At 40.3% G+C, this 27,745-nt stretch overlaps 1 protein-coding gene across 1 annotated transcript in view; it reads left to right on the top strand.

Annotated features, from left to right (window-relative positions):
• Window positions 1–27,385, top strand: part of LOC117385701 (junctophilin-1-like) — a 42,768-nt gene extending 15,383 nt beyond the window's left edge. Inside the window, exons 2-7 of the mRNA XM_033983012.2 lie at window positions 5,891–6,650; window positions 11,941–12,059; window positions 17,413–17,673; window positions 19,361–19,782; window positions 20,991–21,087; window positions 21,830–27,385. Coding sequence (XP_033838903.1) covers window positions 5,891–6,650; window positions 11,941–12,059; window positions 17,413–17,673; window positions 19,361–19,782; window positions 20,991–21,071 — 1,643 coding nt within the window. The 3' untranslated portion in view covers window positions 21,072–21,087; window positions 21,830–27,385. The remainder of the gene's footprint in view (window positions 1–5,890; window positions 6,651–11,940; window positions 12,060–17,412; window positions 17,674–19,360; window positions 19,783–20,990; window positions 21,088–21,829) is intronic.
• Window positions 27,386–27,745: the final 360 nt, after the last annotated feature.

Here is a 27,745-nt window from a genome sequence, read left to right as displayed (position 1 = left end):
AATGTAGAGCTCATATAAGCTGTGGATGAGGAATATTGACCAATGGAACAGTTTGATGTGTGCTTCTAGTTAGCAAAATGCACTAAACACAATGCACTTGGTTATGTGTATCCATCTTTAGCAAACAGAAGATAAAAGCATCATTAATGTTTTTTGTGAACGTGGGGTTGATCATTCAGGGTCACGAAAGGCTGAATTTTTTACTGAATCATATCGAATCCATTTGAAATATATCGTATCATATACGATATACGTATTGTATCGAAACGAAAAAGTACTGTATTGAGATATGTATCATATCGCGGCCTATGTATCGAGGTATGTATCGTATCGGCAAAATCTTAATGATACCCAGCCTTAATGTACATCTTATTAGTGCTCGTTCAGCTGTGACCACAGACTGTATAGAGAAGTGGACTGAGTGAGTGTGACGTCACTCGCAGTGTTCAGCTCCAGTCAAATGAAGCTCATCAAGGCTAGCAGTTATGGCGGCTAATTTGGAGCCAAGCTTCATATTAAAAATTTCGACTGCGGGTATAATAGCAACCAAAGAGCCAATCTGGAGCAAGGCTGTTAAAGGTAACACCCCTTTCTACTCGCACAGCTGGTTTAGTGGGGAGCAGGCGCTTAGCAACAATGTCAATCAAACCTGTTGCTAACGCTAGCGGGAGCGACCTCAGGGAAAAGAAGGCACCTGATTTGTCTATTATTGCTCATATCTTGAGTTACGGACAGGATAGTGAAATAAAAATACAAGGAGTCAATGGCGCCGGAAGAGCGCCCCTGCTCACTTCCTGTTTGGAATGCAGTGGCTAGCAGGCTAGCAGCTTAGCTATGTATGGTGGATCTTTTTGGGTCACTTGTTTGGACTTTTTTTTTCAAAGGCTTGGTCGCTTGTTGCTCTCTTAAAATATGGCAGCCCTGGTCATAAATATATAGCAGTATAGCAAACACTGCTTGTGTGGCACGCTGGAATTTTCTATTTGTGGAAACCAATTAAAAAATGATTGAATGCTTGTCAAGATGGCTCGCCTTGTGGATATTTTTGTGGCAGAAAGAAATCAATACTTAAAGTCTTTAAACGTAGAATAGATGGGCATTACTAATCATATTCAGGATTGTTTGGGTTGAATTGAAATCATGACTATTTGAAACTACTATGTATATGCTGGCAAAAGTTACCTAAAATCATTCATTTGTATTGTGTAACATGTTTTAAGAAATAAAAATAAGCTCCCAAACTAATTCTTGTTTCCATTACAGAAATTTTGTTATTGACTTCAGTAAAAAAATGAATACTCACATAATGATACTGAAATGAGAGTGAAAACTAGATACTACTTTGAATATAAATACAAAACAATCTTTATGTGGTCTTTATCAACATGAGAAGTAGTAGATACATGCAGTATTAAAGCTGCAGTATTAATATAAATAATATAAAATAGACTCAAATTAAATGTTTCTAAAAATGTGTTTCTTTTTTTAATTTTGGTTGTTTTTACTGCACTGAGGAACTTGTGCCCGCACTGTAAGCAACTTATGTCTCCACAAACTTGACTCTTATTTGACTCGTTACCTGTATTAATGGAACCTGTTTGAACTCGTTATCAGTATAAAAGACACCAGTCCACAACCTCAAACAGTCAGACTCCAAACTCCACTATGACCAAGACCAAAGAACTGTCAAAGGAACCACAAACAAAACTGTAGACCTGCACCAGGCTGAATCTACAATAAGTAAGCAGCTTGGTGTGAAGAAATCAACTGTGGGAGCAATTATTAGAAAATCGAAGACATACAAGACCAATGATCATCTCCCTCGATCTGGGGCTCCACGCAAGATCTCACCCTGTGGGCTCAAAATGATCACAAGAACGGTGAGCAAAGATCACAGAACCACATGGAGGGACCTAGTGAATGACCTTCAGAGAGCTGGGACCAAAGTAACGAAGACTACCATCAGTAACACACTACACCGCCAGGGACTCAAATCCTGCAGTGCCAGACGTGTCCCCTGCTTAAGCCAGGACATGTCCAGGCCCGTCTGAAGTTTGCTAGTTTGCATTGGGAGAATGTCATATGGTCAGATGAAACCAAAATAGACCTTTTTGGTAAAAACTCAACTTGTTGTGTTTGGAGGAGAAAGAATGCTGAGTTGCATCCAAGGAACACCATACCTACTGTGAAGCTTGGGGGTGGAAACATCATGCTTTGGGGCTGTTTTTCTGCAAAGGGACCAAGACGACTGATTCGTGTAAAGGAAAGAATGAATGGGGCCATGTATCATGAGATTTTAAGTCAAAACCTCCTTCCATCAGAAAGAGCATTGAAGATGAAACATAGCATAACAATGATCCCAAACACACCACCCGAGCAATGAAGGAGTGGCTTCGTAAGAAACATTTCATGGTCCTGGAGTGGCCTCACCAGTCTCCAGATCTCAACCCCCTAGAAAATCTTTGGAGGGAGTTGAAAGTCCGTGTTGCCCAGCGACAGCCCCAAAACATCACTGCTCTAGAGGAAATCTGCAGGAGGAATGGCCCAAACTACCAGCAACAGTGTGAAAACCTTGTGGAGACTTACAGAAAACATTTGACCTCTGTCATTGCCAACAAAGGGTATATAACAAAGTATTGAGATGAACTTTTGGTACTTACTTATTTTCCACCATAATTTGCAAATAAATTCTTTAAAAATCAGACAATGTGATTTTCTGGAGTTGTTTTTTCTAATTCTGTCTCTCATAGTTGAAGTGAACCTATGATGAAAATTACAGGCCTCTCTCATCTATTTAAGTGGGAGAACTTGCACAATTGGTGGCTGACCAAATACTTTTTTGCCCCACTGTATCTCCATGGTTTTAGGCATGGTTATAACTTTCTATTTCCATGGAATCATGCAAATGACCTGCCACCTCTAGAAAATGACATACTGTACCTTTAATGGAACTATTCTTATTTTGTGTATTATTATTATTATCATTATTGTTATTGTGGTGTTGAAATCAAGCCTTAACCTTAGTATCGAAATCGAGTTCTGAATGTTATAAATAGATTTGAGCAGTTTTTGTAAACAGAATGTAAAATGTGGCTCATTGCATAATTCTACTGTCCAGTTTGCAGTGTTAAAAGCAAAAAAGTGTCTAAAGATGAACATGGAAGATGACTTAGAAGACCACTCTGCACCGTTAGGCTGCAGCTCACAGACTTCCCACCAGCTCAAGTTACCTTCGTCTTAAAAATAGCACATTCTCACATTCTCCGGTGGAAAGCTGGATGGCACAGCCCACCTCAGCCTTCCACATGGAGCCAGAGCCAGGCTCTCAGGCCTGACCACCTGAGCACCATGCTCCTTTAGACCACACAACACTGGGCAGTACGGGAAGGGCTGGTTTGGTTTACTTTAGAAGAGATATTGGGTGGTTTTTAGATATTACAAAGTGATGTCATAATCCCAGACAGGGTCTCAGGCCCCGCCCCTGCCCTCACAGAGGCCTTTCTCTGGCGTGGGTGCATGTCTTATTTACTTTTCTGCAGCCACGAGAGAGATCACTCCGGAGTTAATGAAGCGGTACGATGCCTAATCTCACACGTCACACTTTATGCATTGCTTGGAGGAAATAACTCATGTTTGGAAATCAAATTAGTAACATTTAATTGTTAATATGTTATAGAATAACTGAAATGAGTGAACAACATGCTATTCATTTGCTAACGCAAAATTTCAGATCATTTAACGTTTACCTGCTGTGATTTCACACTTCAAAGTCTTGTACTGGCATACAGACCTCAGATCACCTTACAAGACATGTACTGTTCAACAGGTAAAAACATGACGCCCTCAGACAATAAATACATGATTAACAGAGTATGCATTCACATCTGTATGTATTCTGTCTCAAAGGCCCTGCCCCATGTGTGAAGGCCCCAGCAGATCTGTGCAATGCAGACAGATCCAGAGAGGACAGATCCAGAGAGGACAGATCCAGAGAGGATAGATCCAGAGAGGACAGATCCAGAGGACAGTGCAGTCCTCTGAGGGGACAGCTCTCACAGGACAGTGCAGTCGTCTGAGGGGACAGCTCTCAGAGGACATTCTTATATTTACTAGATTTGAATAAAGCTCTAAATTGAAACAATTAATGTGTGTAGAAATATACATGATTCCGCAATCATTACACCATAGTACCATAAATACAAGGGATAATTAGTGTACAAAATCATTTTATTTGAATCATTTTTGCTGCTTAGTTCTGACACATTGACACATTCCTGAGTCTAGACCAGGGAACATCCACCATCCGGACCTGGGGATAGAAAATGTGAAAGCAGTTTCCTAATTTATAAAATGACATGAGGTTATTACTAGTATAAAACATTTAGTAAACAAAATGTACATAAAACACATTTGTAAAATAAAGCCAGGTCGTTTCAGCTTTACATTTCATCTAAATCACTGGACAAAAGGGACCGGGAGCTCAGTTCATGATTAGTAATAAAAGTTAAACTTTTCAAAAGAGTCTGTCTGCAAACGTCCACCCAGAGGACCTCCACCCAGAGGACCCTATCCTGCAAACCTCCAACCAGAGGACACTATCCTGCAAACCCCCACCCAGAGGACCCTATCCAGCAAACCTCCACCCAGAGGGCCCTAGTCTGCAAACTTCCACCCAGAGGACCCTATCCTGCAGACCTCCACCCAGAGGACCCTGCGAACCTCCTCTCTGAGAACCTCCACCCAGAGGACGCTATCTTGCAAACCTCCACCCTGAGGACGTTATCCTGCAACTTCCACCCAGAGGACCCTAGTCTGCAAACTTCCACACAGAGGACCTTATCCTGCAGACCTCCACCCAGAGGACCCTATCCTGCAAACCTTCACCAGAATGCACCTCCACCGACATGTCCCTACATTTCATCCATCTACTCTTTATAAGCAATTTAATGACACGTTTTATCAGTTGTTGTCTTAGTTCTGTATTAAATGTTATTAAAGATTATTGAGATTGTACATTGAATCAACAATAGAAGACATAAAATTTCCTAACATGAAATTAGCTTTATGTTGTCTGTGTTTTACTCTGCTTACAAAGGGAAATTAGCTGATTAAAACACCTTGTCACAAACATAAAACATATTTAACTGTCAACCTGCCTACAAGTAGACAAATAACAGGCATATTATGTTGTTTGTCTGGAAAAGGTTAGGAAAAGGGTTTGAGCTTGTTTTTAGTGTAAAACAAGGTCAACTTTTGTAACATTATGCTGAAAACAGCATGGCTGCTGTTTGTTTACTTTTAGCGATATTTGGATGGAGGTAAATCACATAAGGGTCCTCCAGGTGGAGGTTTGTGTGTTACGTCGTATGGGTGGAGGTCTGCAGCCAGATCCCTCTTGTAAAGATAGTAATACTACGGCACAATTACAAGTTGCAAATGTGTTTTACAAGCACAACAATGTGAATAAAGTGTATAAATACCTCAGACATGCTGGGGCTCCTGTGCCCTTGAGCTACAGCACATGTGGATGACAGAGGACGCATGCAGGGGTTTAGCATGATGGACTCCTGGTAATATTCACGGTAAATAATAAATATTAAAACATATCTACTTCCCCACATTGATTAAGACCAAATATTTGATTTAACAAATTTAAAAAATTGCATACATAAATCAGTTTCCTCTCAGAATTCCAGATATCAGCTTTAAAGCTACCAGCTAAAGTAGCACCATAAGTGACATGACTTCTTGCATTCATCACTGTGACAACGCATCTTTCCCTTTTGTATTTTCCACATGTGTGTTTGACCATGTTTAGCACCATCAGCTTCAGTATCTGTGCTGTAATGTGCACACCGTGAGTGACCTTGCCCTTCTTCTGTGTCTGCAGGTACATACCAAGGCCAGTGGACCGGGGGTATGCGTCATGGATATGGGGTGCGTCAAAGTGTCCCGTATGGCATGGCCTCGGTGATCCGCTCCCCTCTGCGCACCTCGCTGGCTTCCCTCCGCAGCGAGCAGAGCAACGGTACTGTACTCCGAGACACGTTCTCCGACAGCCCAGCTGGCACCAGGGGCGGCTTTGTGCTCAACTTTCAATCTGAAAGCGACGGGGGAGAGAAGAAGAAGGGCCTGTTCCGCCGCGGCTCCATATTCGGAAGTCTGCAGCGTCTCCGGAAGTCCGACTCCCGCTCCTCCATCTCCAGCAAACGCAGCTCCGCCCATAGCGACACCACCATGAGCCGCATTAGCTCCAGCGACGCCAACTCCACCATCAGCTTCGGAGATGGGGACGCGGTTGACGACTACCTGCCCCTGGAGGACAACGTGGATGCCACTACCACAGAGTCCTACATGGGCGAGTGGAAGAATGACAAGCGCAGCGGCTTCGGGGTGTCAGAGCGTTCCAATGGGATGAAGTACGAAGGCGAGTGGCTTAACAACAAACGCCATGGATACGGATGCACCATCTTCCCCGATGGAACCAAAGAAGAGGGCAAGTACAAGAACAACGTGCTGGCCCGGGGCATCCGCAAGCAGCTCATCCCTTTGAAGAACACCAAGACCAAACAAAAAGTGGACCGGGCCATAGAGGGCGCTATCAGGGCTGCTGCCATCGCCAGAACCAAAGTGGAGATTGCTGTCTCCAGGTAATTATAATAATCAAAAAGAATGCATTAGTCTTATATAACATTTTTCCCTCATTCAATGGTGCTAAGCTACTATTGTAGCCACACCTGTCCTGAGGCAGACTGAGAAAAGTGAAGCTGCACCATTGGCCCTTCTACCCGCTACCAATCACTTACTCACACACGCACCACATTCAGACAAGGCATGGTAGGTGAAGAGTGTTGCTTAAGGACACAATACCAGTGCACTCATTAAAACCAATGCTGCTGGACCATTATTAAACCAGGACAAGAATATAACCAATCCAAGTTTGCGTTAGGACTAAATCAGATAGACAAGTGTGATTGTATTCCCTATTTAGATGATATGAGAAGCTCACAAGGTGGACGCAAACCACACTGACCCACTGTGCCATTGTGTCCCTGGGCAAGACACTTTACCTGCCTTCTCTGTACATGCTGTTGTGTAATTGCTTTTGTGGGTTGGTGGCTGCTTGTGTAACTTCTTCTCTTGTGTGACTCTTGCCTCACCCCTGGCTAAGGCTAGCTGAAGATCTGGAGATGGGTCCCCGGGTTCTGCACTGCGGTCACCCACTGCTCCTGACAGGTTGCCCCTGCAGTATTGCAGGGACTCAATTGCAGAAAACAAATTTCCACGTGGGGACAATAAAGTGTACATTAAAGGGCCTATATTACGTAATATTCTGATCTGGGGCAAAAAAGTATTTAGCCAGCCAACAATTGTACAAGTTCTCTAACTTAAAAAGATGACAGAGGCCTATAATTTTCATCATAGATTCACTTCAACTATAAGAGACAGAATGGGGGGAAAGAATCCAGGAAGTCACATTGAATCCAGAAGAGGACTGAGAATGTCATATGGTCAGATGAAAACAAAATAGAACTTTTTGGTAAAAACTCAACTTGTCGTGTTTGGAGAAGAAAGAATGCTGAGTTGCATCCAAAGAACCCCATACCTACTGTGAAGCATGGGGGTGGAAACATCATGCTTTGGGGCTGTTTTTCTGCAAAGGGACCAGGACAACTGATTCGTGTAAAGGAAAGAATGAATGGGGCCATGTATCATGAGAGTTTGATTGAAAACCTCCTTTCATCAGCAAGAGCACTGAAGATGAAACATGGCTGGGCATGACAATGATGACAACAAAGGAGTGGCTTCGTAAGAAGAATTTCAAGGTCCTGGAGTGGCCTAGCCCATCTCCAGATCTCAACCCCATAGAAAATCTTTGGAGGGAGTTGAAAGTCTGTGTTGCCCAGCGACAGCCCCAAAACATCACTGCTCTAGAGGAAATCTGCAGGAGGAATGGGCCAAACTACCAGCAACAGTGTGAAAACCTTGTGGAGACTTACAGAAAACACTTGACCTCTGAACATTTGTTATTGACCAAATACTTATTTTCCACCTTAATTTGCAAATAAATTCTTTAAAAAATCAGACAATGTGATTTTCTGTTTTTGTTTTTGTTTTTCGTCTCATTTTGTCTCATAGTTGAAGTGAACATATGATGGAAATTACAGGCCTCTCTCATCTTTTTAAGTGGGAGAACTTGGACAATTGGTGGCTGACCAAATACTCTTTTGCCCCACTGAATGTTATAATGTTTCCTCATCACAAACAGACCTGGAGTTGCATTTTGTTTCATTCTCACATGTTTAACACACAGACCCTGTGTATTTAGGCAAAGCTTCCCTGTCAAACAGAACACACTTTTCCACCTTGTGATGTCATTTGGTAATACAGTACAAGTTCTCCTCTGTGGTTTTAAACTCCATTCTCCTTCACTAGAATCATTTGGATCATTTCAGACCTGGAATTGTCTGAACTAAAGGTAAAAGGAGCTGTTAACTTGAAAAATACAGCTAATACAGGATTACTCAAACCTGAAAGAAAACTGAGCTGTGTTTTTTTTTTTTTTTTTTTTTTTTTGAGGTCTGAGGTAACAACATTCCAACATGACTAAAAGGTCATAAGAGCTTGGTTGTATTTATGGTTTATGTTCTTTCCTCCTTTAAATATTGCCTTAAATTCAGTCAAATTTGTTGATTAGAAGAAACAAATGTAATCAATTTTCTTGTCTCTGGCTCACACACTGTCAATATTAATGGCACTGTACCTGATTTTTACTGTCTTAAAAAACGTGAAAAACAGAACTTGCTTGTTTTAAGTGGTTTGCAGCGGTCCAAAGTTATTCCTCACTTATCTTATGCATTCCGATCATCCTATATTTATTATTTATTTATTATATAAGCACTTTGGACAACTTTTAGAGACCAGTACCTGTAAATCTAACAACAACTAGCATGCCAACATGCATTTCCAAATTATAATAATGAAATGCTTTCTAACTAGATGGAGACAGTACACAGCTGACTTATTTTGGGCTCAAGAGCTGCTCATGCAACATATCTGTACAGAGGCATAGCTGAACAGAGGCAAGACATATTTTGCTCTAATAAATAAAGAAAAATGTATACAGGACCTTTAAAGATACACATATTTTGGTATACTATATTTGAATTTAAGGCTACATTTAGCAAACACACATAACGGGCTTGTGCCAAAGCTCTTCTAGAAGCCTTCAGGAGGACAGCCGGGGTGGGGGGCTGCTACAGAATGCAGGGCCCATGGTCTGTATTTTGGTAATTGGCAGGTGTGAACCATTCTTAGGAACCACTAAACATTTGTGCTTTGTTTATTCAGCCCAGAGTGTCACATTTGTTTCAGACTGACTGAATGTTACTGTTAACATCTGCTGCACCTGCTAACCTGTAAGAAGGGTTCAAATAGGGCCCAGGATAGACCGCTAAACTCCTCAAACATGCATGGGTGACTTATAAAACCGCTTCACGCATGTTTTTGATGAGCATGGTCAGAATTAATTTGTTGTTTTTTTTGTTTTTATTGCAAAATGAGCTACTGTAACAAAATAATTTAGTAAATAAGAAAGTCTATTAAAAAAATTATCTATCTGTCTAAAGATAGTTTTGAACTGTGATTTTGAACTTACTCCAACTTACTCTGTGACTCGAGTTGTTGCTTTCAACATTGGAATGGGAATTTGAAGGCTTTACTCCTCCCCATCTTTACCCCTAAATATCTGTAAATAACTTGTTACTAATTATGCTTGGAGTAAATCTGACTGCAGACATTATTTATTCCAAATTCAAAACAAGCATTAATTTTAATTCTGGAGTGATTTTAGTCAAGCATTTAAGACAAAATGGAACCTGGACTGTGGCCCAGAGACTGCAGTACTTAGCTTGAAAGACTGTACACTTTTATAAAGAACACTGTGAATAGTTTTGTAATTTTTTTAGGTTTATATATTTCAGTTAACTAATTTCTACATTGCAGGTTATTTAATGTGCAATTGTTTTTTCAGATCTTGTGTGCGCTTGGTGTTGTGAGTGTGCAGTGACTGTTGCCTGTTGTCCTGTGTTTTTGTGCCCATTGTGCCCAAGAATTTCTCCATAAAGATACAATAAAGACTATCGGCAATTTCCCGATTCCATTTTGCTCTTCTGTGGTCAGAACTTTATACCTCAATATCTCAGATCTACTCAAAACAGATATGTTTTTTTCATGGGCGATAACCGATTTTTTTTAGAATTCAGAGAATCCAATGTTCGATACACTCTATCAGTAGTTTTAGGCCAATATGTTGGGTGGATTTCATTTGATAATTTGAATTTAATACAAACTGGTCCATGGCTCTCTTATCCAAACTGGATAAGAGAGCAGTGTAGTCACATTTTTGCAGTAGACTCTTTGGACTAAAGTGTTTTATGCATATGTCCTGCATATACAGATTTAGGTAACTGCTTGGGCCAAACAAAACATCGGTTTTAAGGCTGATGGCCAATATCCTAAAAAATGCAAATATCAGTCCAATATTTCAGCCTATTGATGAGAATGTAGAACATTCTAATTCTAGGGGTACAAATAGTAGATTTTGTCCATCTCCAGGTTAGAGCTTGTTTTCCATTGAAACCATTATACACATTTAAGCTGTGTTCCTCCTGTGTGTCTGTCAGTGTCAATCAGAGAGACAGCTGCAGACAGGGCAGAGCATGGCAGGAGCAGAGCGACAGGAGACCAGGCGACAGGGGCAGATAAGGCAGAGCAGGGCAGAGCAACAGGAGCAGAGCAATAGAAGAGCAGGGCAGGAGCAGAGCGACAGAAGAGCAGGAGCAGAGCGATAGGAGACCAGGCGACAGGTGCAGATAAGGCAGAGCAGGAGCAGAGTACGGCAGAGCAACAGGAGCAGGGCAGGAGCCGTGTAGGAGCCAGTGTAGGAGCAGAACGACAGGAGACCAGGCGACAGGTGCAGACAGAGTAGGACAGGGAAATTAGAAATGATTCAAATGTGCCTGTGAATATTTTAAGTTCATTTTCAAGTAAGCTATCACACAATGAATGGATGGCAAAAAAACAAAAAACACTTAAACTTTTCTTTCCACCAGAAAAGTCACATAGTCTGCCTTTAAGCCTATAAATAGACTTACAAATACTCAATATTCAGTTCTGTCATACATTGTGATATTATCGAGCTATCTCTGTTGACAAAAAAGTATATTTTTATTCAAACTATGAAGATCGTCTGCTCCTGATTCCTGGAGCTTCTCTCAAATGCATGATGTTTCGAGCTGAGACGATTTCCACTCCACAAGTCTGTTTGTTTTTGTTTAATGTTATTAGTCCTCAACAATGTCAGCACAAGTACTCACCATTCTTTCTATTCAATGTGTATTTAGTTTCTGTCAGTAAATTGAATTACCTTGACAGTAAGTATGGCACAGTATTATGTCGTGAAAATGAGCTAATATCAGCAGTACGGAGTTTGGCTGCAGGTTCTCTCACTGATTCTGGGTCACACCACAAATGATCTGGTATAATCTGGTTGCTACAGTGGTGTGGTAGTGGCTCTAGTGCTTATTGTTGGTGGGTCCTTAGGCAAGACACTTCACCCACACCGCCTAGTTTGAATATGGTGTGTGTATGTAACGTAAAGTGTCTGAGTGTCCAAGGAGTGCTATATAGATCAAATGAATTATTCATATTAACACATTGTTTTTATATACTCATTGTCAAGATAATTCAAAGAGGCTTTACATAGTTGTGTGTGTGAGTGTGTGTGCACATTTCTGATACTGTAATTTATTGAAATGTATGTTATTCTTATATTGTATTGTCATATTTCAGTTTACTCTCAAATGTCTGATCAAAATTGCACTTCAGTTCTATCCAAACATTGTGCCTTTCTACACCATGTGAATGCTTGTGTTGCAGGACAGCCCATGCTCGTGCCAAAGCAGACGCTGCTGACCAGGCCGCGCAGTCGGCTAATCAGGACTCCGACATTGCCCGGGCAGTGGCCAGAGAGCTGGCTCCAAGCTTCCACCAGCCCGGTAACCCCATAGCCCCTCAACCACCCCATCACACACACTTACTCACACTTTAGTCTCAATTCCATAGAGCCAGTATGGTGTGAACTCTTAGTGTTTCCATTGTATAAAGCGACCGCCCCCTTTTAGAGGTCCAGAGCGGACTGCTGGAGGTACTTCCTTCCAAAGGGGTCTGGAACGCTTGAGACCTGGGATGCCCCCACACAGTCATTGGAGGACCAACAGCTGCGGCTCCCTCCAGCCGAGTTGTGTTTCCATGCTCCGAGTATGGATCTGGGTCCAGGGGCAAGGCGGGCTCTGCTACATGAACAATAGACGACACCTCAACATAACTAATATTAACTTAATAAATACATTTAAATTGTACCTGAATTTTACTCTCATAAGGCAGATTTTGGGGCTGTGAGACGAGGCTAAATCTAAAGCTAGCGTAAACGTCAAACTAATTCCAGTTTATCTTCAGTTTTTTGTATTTATTTAATTTATCTGTACCTCTACGCTCCACTTAACCCCTTTTTATTTAAAGAGAGGGAGTTTGCTGGTTCTATACACTGCAAATGTTATATACTTTGTCTTAACAGCAGTGCTGTGCATCGACAAACAGGAAACAGTTAACTAGGTTTGTTTTGCGAAGCATATCAACTCAACATATAAGTTTTCATCACTGCAAATACGGCAGTATATCACAAGATCAAGCCAGAGCCTGGTGAGAAATTATTGGGCCATTTGTAATGGAAACGCTCCCCGGCTGGGGGTGCCACTCCACCCAACTGTTTTGTGCCAAGACAGTCTCAAGCGAATCAAGTCAGTGGAAATGAGGCTTATGTGACTAAAGGAATTAGGGGGGAAAACAATATAGTCTGTTACTGAGAAGTCTAGATCAAGACATGAATCCTTAAAGTGCCTTTGAATATACATTTATGACTAGGGCAGGGCTTCACAAAATTGTTGATTTAACCAACAGAAACTGTGGATATGTCCAGTCTGTAAGACCAGAGCCCACTCAAGACTAAGGGACAGAGGGGGGCTCATCCTGGATGGGGTAGGGGTCATCCAGCCAGGTATTGGGTCATCCAGGTAAGAGGAGGGGAGGATCCGGGTCCACAGAAAAGGATCAGGGCATAGGAGGGGCATCTGTGGTCCCGTCATCACTGGGGCAGTTGCACTCACCACAGGTTAATAGAACAGTGAATGCTGTTGACAGGGAAAGTGGGAGGAAACAGAGAATAGTGCTATAGCTTAGGTAAAACTGTGGGTTTTATTTCTGCTTCTAACTTACCTAATCATAAATTCAATGACATATAACTTCTGAGCAATGCATTTTCCAACTTAAAAAACATCTGTTTAATATGTGAATTAAAGTTAACATTAGGTTAAGATTAGCCTTTATTGTTCCGCAGGGAAATTTGTCCTTTGCATTTTACCCATGCTTTAGTGATGCTAAGCCAAGGCAGCCTGACAGTGGGCAACACAGTGCAGCTCCCAGGGACCCATCACCAGATCTTGAGCTACTCTTGGTCAGGACTACCTTAGCTGGAGGATTTGACCTATTCTGTGTTGGATTTTTGGGTTGGTGGAGGAAATCAGAGGACATCCATCCAGACAAAGTGAAAACATGCAAACTCCAAACAAAAGCCCAGGAGTCCAACCTAGAACCTTCCTTCTGTGAGGCAAGAGTACTTGCTATTCAGCCACATCGTCATTGTTAACTTGCATGAGAAATCAGACTGCAATCAGACAAGTGTAATTAAAACTGGAAGCAGCCTTGCGGCCACAGAAGAGCACGCCTCAGTGGCACAGCTGCATATCAGCCTTATCGTGACATGTGATTCAATATTTACAGTGTCATGTTGGAAATAAATGTTTACAGCCAATTGTAACTTTGCAGGGGGCGCTGGAGAGCCATTTTTGTGAAGATAGAATTTTAATCCACACAAAATTTAGTTCAGCTCATCCAAATACACGCTAAATTGGGTTTGTGTGATTCCGACGACGTTTACAAAAGTTGCAGAATTTTTTATTATTTCAAAATGGCCTCTTGGTTAAGAGCTCATTATGACCACACTCTGAGACTTATGTACATTTTTTTAACAACTTTTAATCCTAGATATGTCCTGATGTTGCGGCCCCAGTTTGGAGTCTGTCAGATAAAAACCCTGGAGAGTTTGTCAATGTACAAGTGCTAGATTTTAAACATCTGTATAGATTCAAAATGGCCGCTTTCACATCAGTGTAATCCTTCAGGTTTGAAATAGGGTGTGGCTCAGGTTCACATGAAGAAAGAATGTACCAAATTACATTGGATTACGACAATGATTTTTTGAGGCATGGCCATGCAAATGTGGATGTAGACAGGGCGTGGTCTTCATTGGCTTTTGTGCTCAGAATCGCATGAAGGCAGTGTGTATCAAATTTCATTTGTCTATGACATACAAAATTTTTCGGCCCCATTTTAACTTTGTAGGGGGCGCTGGAGTGGAGCTGCAATGTAGATTCTTGGTGATGCTGTAACTTAAATTTGGGTTGATCTAAAGTTTTTTTTTTTAAACAAAGAAATACAGCAGACCACAAACAATACACAGGCACCAGATTCCTTTTTGATATGTCAGTCCTATTATGCATATTCATTGGCAACAGTGACCATCACTGTTGATCCGCTGTAATATTGGAGGTTAACATAGTATAGTTTTCTTCAAAGATTATTGATAAATCCTTTGGTATAGTAGTATTTGATTCTTTTATTCTTTCAGTTAAAATTGGTCATTTTGTGAATCTCAGCAGAGAGTTGGTAGTTAAAAGAGATTATTTGGGTTTTCTGCAGATTCAACCTATAACCAGAATATTTACCAAGGTCCCACAGCAAGGACAGATGATTAGGTAAAGTGACTTTGGGGTTAGATAATGTTAAGAGGACATCATCTCCATATAGACAGGCTTTGAGTGTAGTGTCTCCTATAATAATCCCTGAAATATCTCTTTGTTCTCTAATGGCCTGAGCCAGAGGTTCAGTAAAAACTGCAAACAGGGTTGTGCTGAGGGGACATCCTTGACGACAGCCTCTCTCTAAATATACTGTGTACTGTATATACTGTGTACTATATATACTGTATATTCTGCGTACTGTATATACTGTATATACTGTGTACTGTATATACTGTGTACTGTATATACTGTATATACTGTGTACTGTATATACTGTGGACTGTATATACTGTGTACTGTATATACTGTTTATACTGTCTACTGTATATACTGTGTACTGTATATACTGTATATACTGTGTACTGTATATACTGTATATTCTGCGTACTGTATATACTGTATATACTGTGTACTGTATATACTGTATATTCTGCGTACTGTATATACTGTATATTCTGCATACTGTATATACTGTATATACTGTGTACTGTATATACTGTATATACTGTGTACTGTATATACTGTATATACTGTGTACTGTATGTACTGTATATACTGTATATACTGTATATACTGTGGACTGTATATACTGTATATACTGTGGACTGTATATACTGTATATACTGTGCACTGTATATACTGTTTATGCTGTATATACTGTGTACTCTATATTCTGTATATACTGTGTACTGTATATACTGTGTACTCTATATACTGTATATACAACACACTGTATATAAGAGCTGCATAGACGTCTTACCTGGCATATACAATATACTGTATATACTGTATATGTCCATGTCCATCGTAGTGGCGCATAGTGAGGGAGCAAGTTCCCCGACAGCCAATCAGATGCAGTGTTTGAGTTATCGGAGCTCAAATGTAATATGGATCACCCTGTTTTACCACACAGAAGCTTGCCCTGGATCAGATGGTGCCTCTTTAAACACCTTCAACTTTTCCTGGATGCTTTTCTTCAGCTCTTTTCTGTTCCAAACCTTTATCGCACATGCAGATTCCCACGTAGGTCTCCTCGGTCTGGGAGATGGAGCCAAGTCCGCTGCATCCTACGCTCCCACCTGCAAAAGTCCTCTCCTCTTCAGGTCGTTTGTTGCTTCCTCCACGGTGTTATACACCACAGTGTCATTGCCCCATTTGTAAAACACACAGAGTCTAGAGTTTGGAAGCGATATCCTTTTTCTTTGAGCATCTTCCTGACGGGGTTGTAAGCTTTACAAAACATACACACCTTTCATTAAACTGAATATCCCCTTTACTGCATGAAGAGCGGAGGACCATCTACTTCATCTTGTACTCAGAAACATATTACGATACATCTGGGGTTAGAGCTCGGTGGTGGACAGGGAGCCAGAGAGCAGTGGCAGTGCTGTATGGCTAAAGTAGCGTTAGCAAAGGAGAGCTTGAATTTAAGAAAGTCCTCCTTAAATACTTGAATATTGGTCCCCCCTTCCCGACAATCCTGTGAATTTGGATATTCCTCTAGGGCTTCCAGGTCTGATAGTCGCCTTTGGAGTTTCAGTTGTAACTGTACGTGTTCCAGAGCACCCTTGATATCAACATTGAACTTCATGATGGCTATTATCTGCTCAGCTTCCTCGACTGTCTGTGCACAGGCCATAATAATAATAATAATAATCTATTATAATCTAATTTTTTTTTTTTTTTTTTACATCTAAACAATAAAAATTACAATGATGGGATTTTGTGACATTGTTCCCAGTTATGAAGAGACTCTCTGTAAATTCTTTCACAAGTCCACGGCTTTTATGAAATTTATAAAAGGAAATTTGAAGAGGGCGCTATATCTTAAATGATGGCTCTATGGATTCTATGGATATAATGACATGCAAATTAGGGCTCTATCATTCAAGATAGAGCCCTAATTTGCATGTCATTACATCCAGCTCAGAAATCCGACAATGTCTGTGAAAGATAGAATTTTTTTAATTTTTCCAAAAATTGAGATTTTGTTGCAAAATTACCATGACACACCCAACATTTTATTAAATTTTTGGTGTGTTTTGTTGTATGAGATGTCAAACGATTATGATCTTTCATTATTTTTCCTCGGGGTCTTCACTCAAAATTAGAGCTCACTGAACTCTAATTTTCAGTACCACTTACTTGCCTATACATTATTGTTTACTGCTTGAGTTTAGTGATTTTCCTCAAAATTGCAGAAATACAATAGGGCTCTCACACATGCTTGGGCCCTGATTAGAGTACTGCAAATATGAACATGGTGACTGGGGGCCCACATGGTTGGGGCTCAGGTACACTGCTCACTACGTCCCTACACCAGTGAAGGGTTGGGTTGTCATTCATTCTCCATGCACAATGTCGGATACAAGAGGCATATTTAACACCAGTTCACCTTTGACAAATGTTCTGTCCAATGTTCCTCCAAACACAGGTCCTGATTACATCCGACAGAAGTACAACGAGCCTCTGGAGGTGCAGGAGGTGGTGGAGGAGAAGAAGGAAAAGTCTCCATCTGGAAGTCCTCACTTCTATAGAAAAGGCACCACCCCTGAAACATCGCCCTCCCAGAGCCCCTCCCAGAGCCCCGCCCCCAGCCCCCCACCCTCACCTCCGCCCCCACCCAAGAAGACCACCCCCACGAAGGCCACAGGCAAGGAGAACAAAGCTCCCACTCCTGAGGCCGTCACTGCAGGTACAGTGTGGTGGATGTTATAATGTTTATCACAAACAGACCTGGAGTTGTGTTTTGTTTCATTCACACATGTTTAACACACAAACCCTGCAGATTTAGGCATATTTAGGCAGAAAACACTCTCCACTTGTGATGTCATCATGTGGTAATACAGGAAGTGCTCCACTGTGTTTTTAAACTCCATACACTTTCACTAGAATCATGTGGATGATTTCAGCCCTGGAATTGCCAATCTCTACTGAACTAAAGGTAAAAGAAGCTGTTAACTTGGAAACTACCACTTCATGACATCACAAGGTGGAACAGAGCATTTTGAGCTTTGGAGATGTAGACAGACTAATAATGCCGGATTAGTCAAGCATTTGTGAATGAAACAAAACACCGGGTATATTTTTGATGAGGTAACACACATTCTAACAGGACTAAAAGCTCACAGGAGTCAACTTTGCATAATATAAGACCTTTTGATCATTCTCTAATTTTTACTTTTTGGTGGGATGATACTTGTTCAAAACATAAATTATAAATTTACACCAACCAAGAACCAATTTGTGAAGAAAAGTTGAAAAATATGTTGAAAATTACAGTAGAAAGTTCTATCTTAGAGAGCTCCATACTGATGACATCACACTGAAACACAATTTTCTGATACTTTAACATTTCAACAAAATAAAGGCGTTTTCTTATCATCTTATGTTTCAAATCATAATTTCTGTGACATTAGAGGAGGCCTGGTGTGCAATATGGTTGCTAAGTAGCAGTTACATAATTCCCTAGCATGATGTCACGATTTACAACCAGGAAGTTAAATTTAAAACCTAAAAATATTGCCAAAACCCTGGAAAAAAAATGCTATGATTTTTAGCTAAATCTTAAATCTAGTGATCTTAACTGTGTTTTACTGAAATGAGTTTTAAGCAGTTTAACATGAGCTCCTACTATCATAAAAGTACTTTTGGCTTTTTTGCTTTTTTGATTTTAGGATCTGGCAACCCAAAGGGAGAAGCTTATTCAGTTTTTTAATTAGATGATTGGCATAAGAATCAAAACAAACAATGTAAACATACAGCTACACAGGTAAAATGTTTTGTGTCATTTTATGACAGATGTTAAAGTCATATCTGAGGAGTCAGGACATATAAAATATATAGTGCAGTGTTTTATGCAGTATTAAATGCTTCACTGTAAAATGTCTGGTCAGCTGCTTGACTCCATAAATCGCTTTGCCTGGAATGATCCACTCTATGGCAAACAAGCAGGTGGCGTAAAGGCCAAGTTACAGGTCAGGTATTTGGAGAAGTGAGCCTGCCCACACTAATGTTTTTGTACCACTAAAAACAACTGTCATTGAATAAATACATGATAGATAAATGTAATGCTATACTGTTGAACATTATTGGCAGGAGACTAACAGGTGTGGGATACCCTGGCTCACACCAGAGTGATGTGTAGGACTCTGAGTTCTACATATTATGAATCTGGGATGGCTCTCGCTGTAAACAATTAAGATGATCAAACAAATACTGGAAGCTGGTCAAAGCGTCACAACAGCAGAATGGCAGAACAGAATCTTTCCCATCCATTCAAATGTAATTGTTTGTTTGTTGTTAAGTGCAGCAATTTAATACTAGAAACAAAAAAAGTTTGAATTATTGCCATTACATCATTGCCTTTTGTTTTGTGACAGGTATCACAAAGGCTGCATCCAAGCTCTCTCTGAAACAGGAAGTGAAGTCAGCAGAGCCCCTCCCTCTCAAGCCCCTCCCCCCTGCCCCCACCTCCAACTCCAGCAACGGACAGATCCACTCCCAGTTCCACAGCTACTACGTCAAGGCCGACATCAAGCTGCCTCCCCCTGAGGAGCTGGAAGGCCTGGAGGACGACTTCCACCCCTCTAGTCTTGCTCGGTTACCCCCTCCCAGCAAAACATTTGGATCTGCAGCCACCAAAGCCCCAGTCGCCAGCACCCCATCTCCAGTCCCCCCAAAAGACACCCCAAAATCTGCAGAGTCCAAGCCCAAACGTCAGGAGTCCACCAAGCCAAAGAGCTTGGCAGAGACAAAGAAAGCCAGTATGGAAATAGTCCAGGACGCTGTGGAGGAGGAGACGGTGAGTACATACATCTCCTTAAATCAGAAATGATGTTTTAAAGAACACATATGCATCCTTGTGGCTTTAATTATCTTTTAAATATGCTTTTGGTCACCTTAGGATAAATGTTTCACACTTTCTTACTTGAAATAATGTCTGCATTTGGAAAATATACTTTATAAACTTAACCTTTGTTTCCACTGAGGCATTTAGACATCAGAGCTCTCTCTGACGTCATCAACATGAATGTGAATGCTAAGCTAATAATTATGAATGCAATTTGACCATAGAATGAGTCTTTGAGCTTAAACACTGAGTAGATGTCCAGAATTTAATCTGTGATTCAACTAAAGAAGAAAAATGCAACCAGAGCATTTGTGAGCACTTAGAAAAGATGACTCTGGGTTAATGGATTGGGATGGAGTATCATCTACAGACGCCACATTTCCACACTGTACTGATTATTACTTTTGAAAATTTTCCAGTAGTATATACTTCACTGAAATACAAAATAAGTTCTCCAAAGTAGTCTTTTTTTGTCTAAGAAGAATAGGTTTATAACATGTATAACTGTGGGTGAGTGGTGTATAGTTAGTACTCGAGCTGTAACAGGATTAGTTTTTATCCACTTGTCATGTTGGCAGACTGAACATGTAGAGCTCAAACACTGATTATAATATATAATGTTCTGATTCCATGGGCAAGGCTCTTAACATAGTCCTGATGTGCTGATAACAGTCGAATCATCACCTCATTTCTGTGATGATATGTGATTTTTTGGAAAAATCGTCATATTGTGATTGGCTAATTTTCTCTTGAATGCAGCTCTGTACACCACCCACATCTCCTATTGGTCAGCCTCAGCAATTATCTGAGTCACAGGTGGATTTAACCAATTGCAATGAAGTGTGACCTTTCAGAAGAAGAAGATGATGATAATGATGATATTTAGGTAGTTTTCATGAATCGTGATAAAATCACGATTCAAAAATTGTCTACCCCTCCCTTTGAAACAGTTTGACCAGTGATAAACATACATATTCAGTCCTAGTTTTACTGTGGAGGCCTGTCTAGTTCTGCTTCACTCCTGTACATCCATGAAGAGTTCTTTTTATTCAGTGCTGTTTCTGACGGTGTTACTGGGGCAGATGTGGTCAGATAGGTCACATGTTGAGTTTGGATCTGTTCTTAGTGATGTATCACATGTGTGCTTGTTTTTCTTTCAGGGTCCTAACTCCATCCTGGTGGCTCTTGTGATGCTTATCAATGTCGGTCTAGCAATTATTTTTGTCCATTTTCTCACCTGACCAAATCTGATCTCAGGTGCGCATTTTATTTCTCACATGTTACTCTGTACGTGTGTGTGTGTGTGTGTTTGTGTGTGTGTGAATGATTACATAATAATGTGTGTCTACATGAACAGATTACATGTATCATAAATATGTCACATGTTTGGATAGTTTTCTTTGTTTGTCTGTCATATGTGCACATGTATATTACATGTCTATTACATGACTCATTTCATGTACATACATGTACTGCAACTGCATTAGTCACTTCACAGTATTTGTCTTTCATACATGCAGTATGTAAATGTGTGAATGTTACACGTGGCATGTGCATGTTACATATGTGTATGATGCACGTCCATGTTACATGTTCTGTGTGCACTATGCGCACATTTAAAACATGGACAGGCTTTCACATTCACTATTATAAGGAGGATAACAGCTCACAAATTGGACTTGAGTAGAACAGTAACTGTCTCAGACAATGTTATTCATGTCTGTGCTTGCTAAAAAGTGAACAAAAATAAACATATTTTACCTTCCAGTATTTTACCAGAATATTCTAATACAGAGCAGCTCACTGAGGCTCCGACTGCAGATGGTCGTTCACACTGTCCTCTGTGAAGCCACAGCGTGTGTGGAACTGTCTGTATGTTCTGCATGTGCCCCATCAGTACTGCCTGCTATTCCAACATGAAACATAATAAAATAATGATGGATTCACTTTGTGACAGTCCCATCTGTGCTGACAATAAGTGTCCACACTGTGTCCACAGAGGAGGAGTGTGCTACCGCGCTGCCGATGGGCCCCTCCACACGAGGGGGGCCAGCCCGGCAGCCACTGGTGTCATGGCCAAGTGAAAGTAGAAGGATTGTGAATGAGAAGGCTGAGAAGAGTTAGTTAGGACTGAAGAAGAGAGAGAGAGAGACAGCTGATCAGAGACCACCACCGCACCCCCGCTTTCTGAAGGACTGTGGACTCTGAGCCACTCCACTAGAACACTGCCCAGGCCGCTCTATGCCCAGGGAGAAGAGCTGAATGTGAGGGTCAGCACTGGCACTGCCCACCCAAGCCTATAATAATGTGTGTGTGTATGTGAGCGTGTGCGCGTGTGTGTGTGTGAGAGAGAGAGCGCTACTGTCTAGCTCATGTCTACAAATGTTACAATAAAACCAATTTGTGCCCGGTCCAGTTTGGCTTTTCTTAACTGTTCACCAGTACGGCTGCTTTTGGAAAGGGACAGGTGTTTCGAATGCAGGTTGTATGCTGCAAACATGAATATCTACATCAGTTAAACGTTCACTGTGTCTCTGACTCATTCGGACTCGTTCTGAATTCATTATATGCAAAATAAACTTTCATTAGCTCACCATTAGTTTACTCAGAGTTGTATTTTGACTGATTCGTGCATGTTTGAGTCATCTTGTGTTGCTTTTGAGGCTTGAGTGTTCAGAAAGCTTCAGTTTATTAACTTAATATTGCATAGCCATTTTATTAAAAAAATTAAAAAGCACTGTAAATGAAGATTTGCTGCAGTTTTGAGCAAGAGATCAACCGACCTGTTTCTGCTATTAAACCATTTTAAATCAACATTGCGGTTTACAATGAAGAAATAGTAATACAAAAGACTATTAAGTTATTTTTAATAGAAAAATAACAATAATCTAAACATTAGCAAATCATGACTGACTATCAAAGATCATTACTTTTTCATATAAGATGAAAACTCCTCCATCATAGTTTAAATATTTATATTTTTCTTTTTCTTTATTATTTATTTCTTGTTCTTTATTTTATTTCCATACATTTTGTGTTTGTTTTTTGTTTTATTTTGTTTTTTTTCTCTATGGAAATACTCTTAGCTCAAAAAATAAATATTTTAAAAAATATATAGTCCAACCAACTAAATAAATCTCAACCAGTCACAAATTCTCAAATGGAGATCGTGGCTCAAGCCATTTTAACTGATGTAGACGTCCAGATTTGCCGTAGCCTGACGTTCCCTAAACGTTCCCTTTAGGCAGGACTCAGGAGCGTGTTTTGAGCTGCTTCTTGTCGGCGTTGGCCTCAGTGTGGAGTGAGTGGGCTGGGGTCTGTTCACACGTCCACTGGGGCTGATGGAAGGGGGCAGCTGTGGCCCCTTTTACAGAGTGACGTGGTGTTGGGTGAGAAGGGCCAGGCCAGGAATGTCAGGCTGGGGCTCTGCCAGCTCATGAGGCCTGCACTAGTTCAAGTCTGTAGGACAGATTTTCATCTTTTCATCAGTATTGCCTGGTTTAGTACGATCGTGCGTGTGGTAAATATTTATCATTGTTTAAAAAGTCCATGGCATCATTACAAAAATGATATCCAAAAAGCAGGAAAATCTATGTCAATTTAAACGTGACTTTATCAAGTGAGCGTGTTATAAATATCTACATTTTATATTTGTCTCATTTGTTGTGTAAATAAGACAAGCTTTGTCCTTGTTTTACATAATGGTTGCTAGGTAACAGGGATGCACTAATCCAGCTTTTACAGGTCCAATACTGATTTCGATACTAATACTTTAAGTGCCCAATATAAACTGACACCAGAGCAGAGGCTGAAAATAGCATTTAGTTTAAACTCAAAACAAATAATGTGTTATGGAACTGTTTTTTATCTTATTACATCAATTCATACGTCCAATCAGGAGACCCGCTGAGCCGATATTTGGAAGGCGATATCAGATCCCAGTATTGGATCAGTGCATCCCGAGTAACAGATATGAAATGACCTCTGAGGCTCATGTACAAACAGGTGAAGAGTACAATGATAAACTAGGGAGAAATAGGGAAGATTTTTTTTGTTTTGTTATAAAAATCTCAAACTAACTATTAACAATTTTTAAATTATGTTACGTTAAGTATTCTATTTTTCTTTTTTTTCCGTTTTTACCTCATGCCCCTGCCCGCAGCTCTGTTAATAGCAGTTTTTCTTTTTGTTTTTTGTTTTCATTTGCAGGCTTAAGTGCAGAAGTGTATTTTGTTACAAATGATTGGTTTAAATATAACATTACACCTGCTGTTGTGGAGAGTTAAAGCTCTTTGGCTCGTGGCCAGTTCAAGTCTAGCCTTATTGTTCTTATAAACTGTAAATTGTGCTATTAATACATTTTGAAAAATAAGTTTAGTATTTGAACTTTTTTGGTTTAAGCCAGAAATGTTGCTTAATTATTAATTTATTTTTCCTCACACAGTAGTGGTGTTGTATTATGACAGAAACATGGCTCATTTTTACCTTTAATCTTAATTTATTGAATGAGCACTGTTTGGAAAATGTGTATGACTATTTTAACATATATATAGCATCATATATGGAGCATCACATGTATTGGGGAGGTTCATATGATTTTTTGTATAATTTCTAGTTGCTTACAGATGTTTACCTGTGTTTTCAGTTGGGCTAAAACAACTACAAAATACACTGCCTGGCCAAAAAAAAGGCACCACCTGGCTTTAAATAGATATAAATACGTTGGTGTTACTGCAGTTGGTCAGGTCTAGGTTCAGCAACAGTGTGTGCTCAAAGAATGAGGTCAGCTGACACCTGAATATACTGAATGACCAGGTATTCCATCAATGGATTTTTTCTTCCCTGATGACACGGGCATATTCCAAGATGACAATGCCAGGATTCATCGGGCTCAAATTGTGACAGAGTGGATCAGGAGCATGAGACATCATTTTCACACATGGATTGTCCACCACAGAGTCCAGACCTTAACCCCATTGAGAATCTTTGGGATGTGCTGGAGAAGCTTTGTGCAGCGTCAGACTCGACCATCATCAATGCAACATCTTGGTTAAATTAATGCAGCACTGGATGGAAATAAATCTTGTGACATTGCAGAAGTGAAATCAAAACAATGCAACAGCGAATGTGTGACGTTATCAAAGCTAAAGGTGGAACAACCAAATATTAGAGTGTGTGCCCTTTTTTTTTTTTTGGTGGCGACTTTTTTTTGGCCAAGCAGTGTAAGACTGTTCATGGCGTTTAGACGGGTCCAATGAAAGCCAATAGATCAGATATACATTACACAGAATTTGCTGATGTCATCATTTCAGATGGAGGGCAGGAGCCTATTGATATTTTGCAGTGACATCACGCTGGGGGTATTCGACATGTATCTCTATGGTGGAATGTTCAGCAGTTACCATGGTGACACAATGCACACATTAGCAAACACAACCAAATAAGTTTTAAACTCAAGTAAAAATACTAAATGGATTTAAACGGCACATTTTCAGGAGCCTGTGATCAGTCTGAGCTCATGGTCATGTTTGAATTTCAACAAAAAGGTGAGAGCGACTCACTGAAAAACTGTTGGCTAATGCTAGCTAGCTTGTGACCGTGATTTTATATGTGAGGGACTTGTTCCAGTTCCTCTCTTTCTGGTCAGGTTGTGTTAAAATATAGCTCAAAATAAAGTCTAACAGAGATTTTGATATGATTTTATTTTTTCTCATTTTTGTGCTGTACTTTGTGAGAATACCAGATTCAATGCATTATTTCATATTTTGTCCTCCCAGTTAACTTCAATTATAAATCAGATGTGACCTTTTTAGACCGTCACTTTTATGCTGAATAGTAGTTATAGAACAGAGGTGCCCAAACTTTTTTTTTATCAAGAGCCACATCTCAAAACATATTTGAAGCGGAGGGCCACAGACCAGTGATCAGTGCAGTGTGGTGCTTCATACATAGCTTTGACAGAGCCGCTGTGTATTAAAAAGACCTGAAAAACATTCATTTTAGGTCTGTATCACTCTGCAATGTGATGTTTGAGGTTATAGGGGTAGAAATAGTTTAATTTGCTGTTAAAAGTACTGTTTATGATCAGTTGGGCCGGTTCAGCAGGAGGCCTGAGGGACAATAAAAACTGGTCTGAGGGCCACATTTGGCCCCCGGGCCATAGTTTGGACACCCCTGTTATAGAAATACTTTGTGCTTTAATTTGAGTAATGTTATGTCAAGGAAATGCTTCTTTTACTTAAGTACAAGTCCTCCTGTAATTATATATTTAACTACATTTATTTATATTATTTATTACATTTGTTTGAGGAGCATGGCAAGAAACAAACGTGGGGATGAACAGTTTAAAAGGAGTAGCTACAGTTTCATAATTATAAGTCTAATGGGGTTGCAGTGTTTCCTGGACGTGGGTTGAGCTGCTCGGGGTCAGACAGAACTTTCATGAGGACCCATGCTCTCCATGTTTCCTTGGGATCCCACTCAGAGCAGGCCCGGTCTATTATCCGGTTTAATAATGCATCCAGAGCTCTCAGCTGCAGCTACGAGTGTGATCCGTGTGTGATCAGGTCAACAGACACTAAGCACAAACACAAGTGAAGGAAAAAACAGACTTTGTGACACTAAATGAGCAATAATAATGAATGTATTTACTATGTTGTAATGTATAACTACTGTTAATAATTTTATGTTTGGCTTGTTTTTGTTGCTTTGGCTGTGACTTTATTCTACAACATCTCTAACTGCCTAAATCTTGCAATATTTTTAATGTCATTCAAACATTTGCTGCACTTGTGATGAGTTGTAGATTATTGTTGAAATGATGGGAAAGCAAAGGACGAGCCATGCAAACTGTACTGTGTATGTGGTGTGCTCTACCAACTGACCCACAACAGTGCTGAGTGCAGGAATATGTGTTAAAAATGTAATGAGGTAGACTGTTTCCTATTGGCCGTTCTCTTGTGTGGGCTGGGCTTATAGTTCAGGAGATGAGTCTGGATTGGACCTTTACAGCATGTCCTGGTTATGCACTGAATATTTAAAAGGTTAATCTCTAATTTTGAATCAATTAAACCAATTGAAAATGCATCCCTAAAACTCCTCAAGTGAAAAATTCATCAGCATTTAAAATTCAGATCTAATTAGCCCATAGTGGAGTCTATTTTTATTGGACTGGCTGTGTAAAGCAACAAATCTAATGGTCATTTCAGCTCCCAAAAGTGATCTTCAGGTCAGGTTTGATGGATGCAGAACGCTCTTCAGTGTGGGGGAAAGGGGGGTGGAAAAAAAGGATGGTTGAATGTTTTTAAAATTTTTTATTTTTTTTTTGGTGACAGTCTTAGAGTCATGACTGTCTGATGTCAGATTAAACCATATGTGCCAGAACACTGCTCAGATGAACTATTGTAATGTGTTCCTTACATGTGAATGCAAGCTTTGCAGTTGTGGAGACATTTTGAATACTCTAAATGTTGAAACTAGCTGTGATTAAAACCTGCTGTTGACTGTTTTATGCTCTGTGTGTGTGAGAGAGAAGATTAAAATGCATTGACATTAGGCTGTCCCTGAGTGTTCTTATTCTGTATATATGTGATGTTTTGGTTCTCGCTCCCTCCATTGCACCTCGAACCAGAACCGAACATGATCCTCCAATCAGATTTGTTTTTTCAGAGAAACGAAGGAGCTCATTGGTCATCTATCATTCTGAACAAAATGTAACTTCTCTCCCCTCAGATTAACAGAGTTTAGTGTTTCGCTCATTGATTCTGCAGAAATCCATGATGTGTTCCTCTTCCTCTCCCTATTTTTTTCCATTTCTGTTTTCCTTGATAACAGCTGTATTTGTTTTGATATGGACAGTTCTTGCGTGTCCCTGATTGGCTAATCCACCTGTCAGTCACGGCCATGTGAACTCAGA

This window comes from Periophthalmus magnuspinnatus, chromosome 17 (assembly GCF_009829125.3).
Source record: "Periophthalmus magnuspinnatus isolate fPerMag1 chromosome 17, fPerMag1.2.pri, whole genome shotgun sequence".
Lineage (NCBI taxonomy): Eukaryota > Metazoa > Chordata > Actinopteri > Gobiiformes > Gobiidae > Periophthalmus > Periophthalmus magnuspinnatus.
This window is presented reverse-complemented; position numbering and strand designations above follow the sequence as displayed.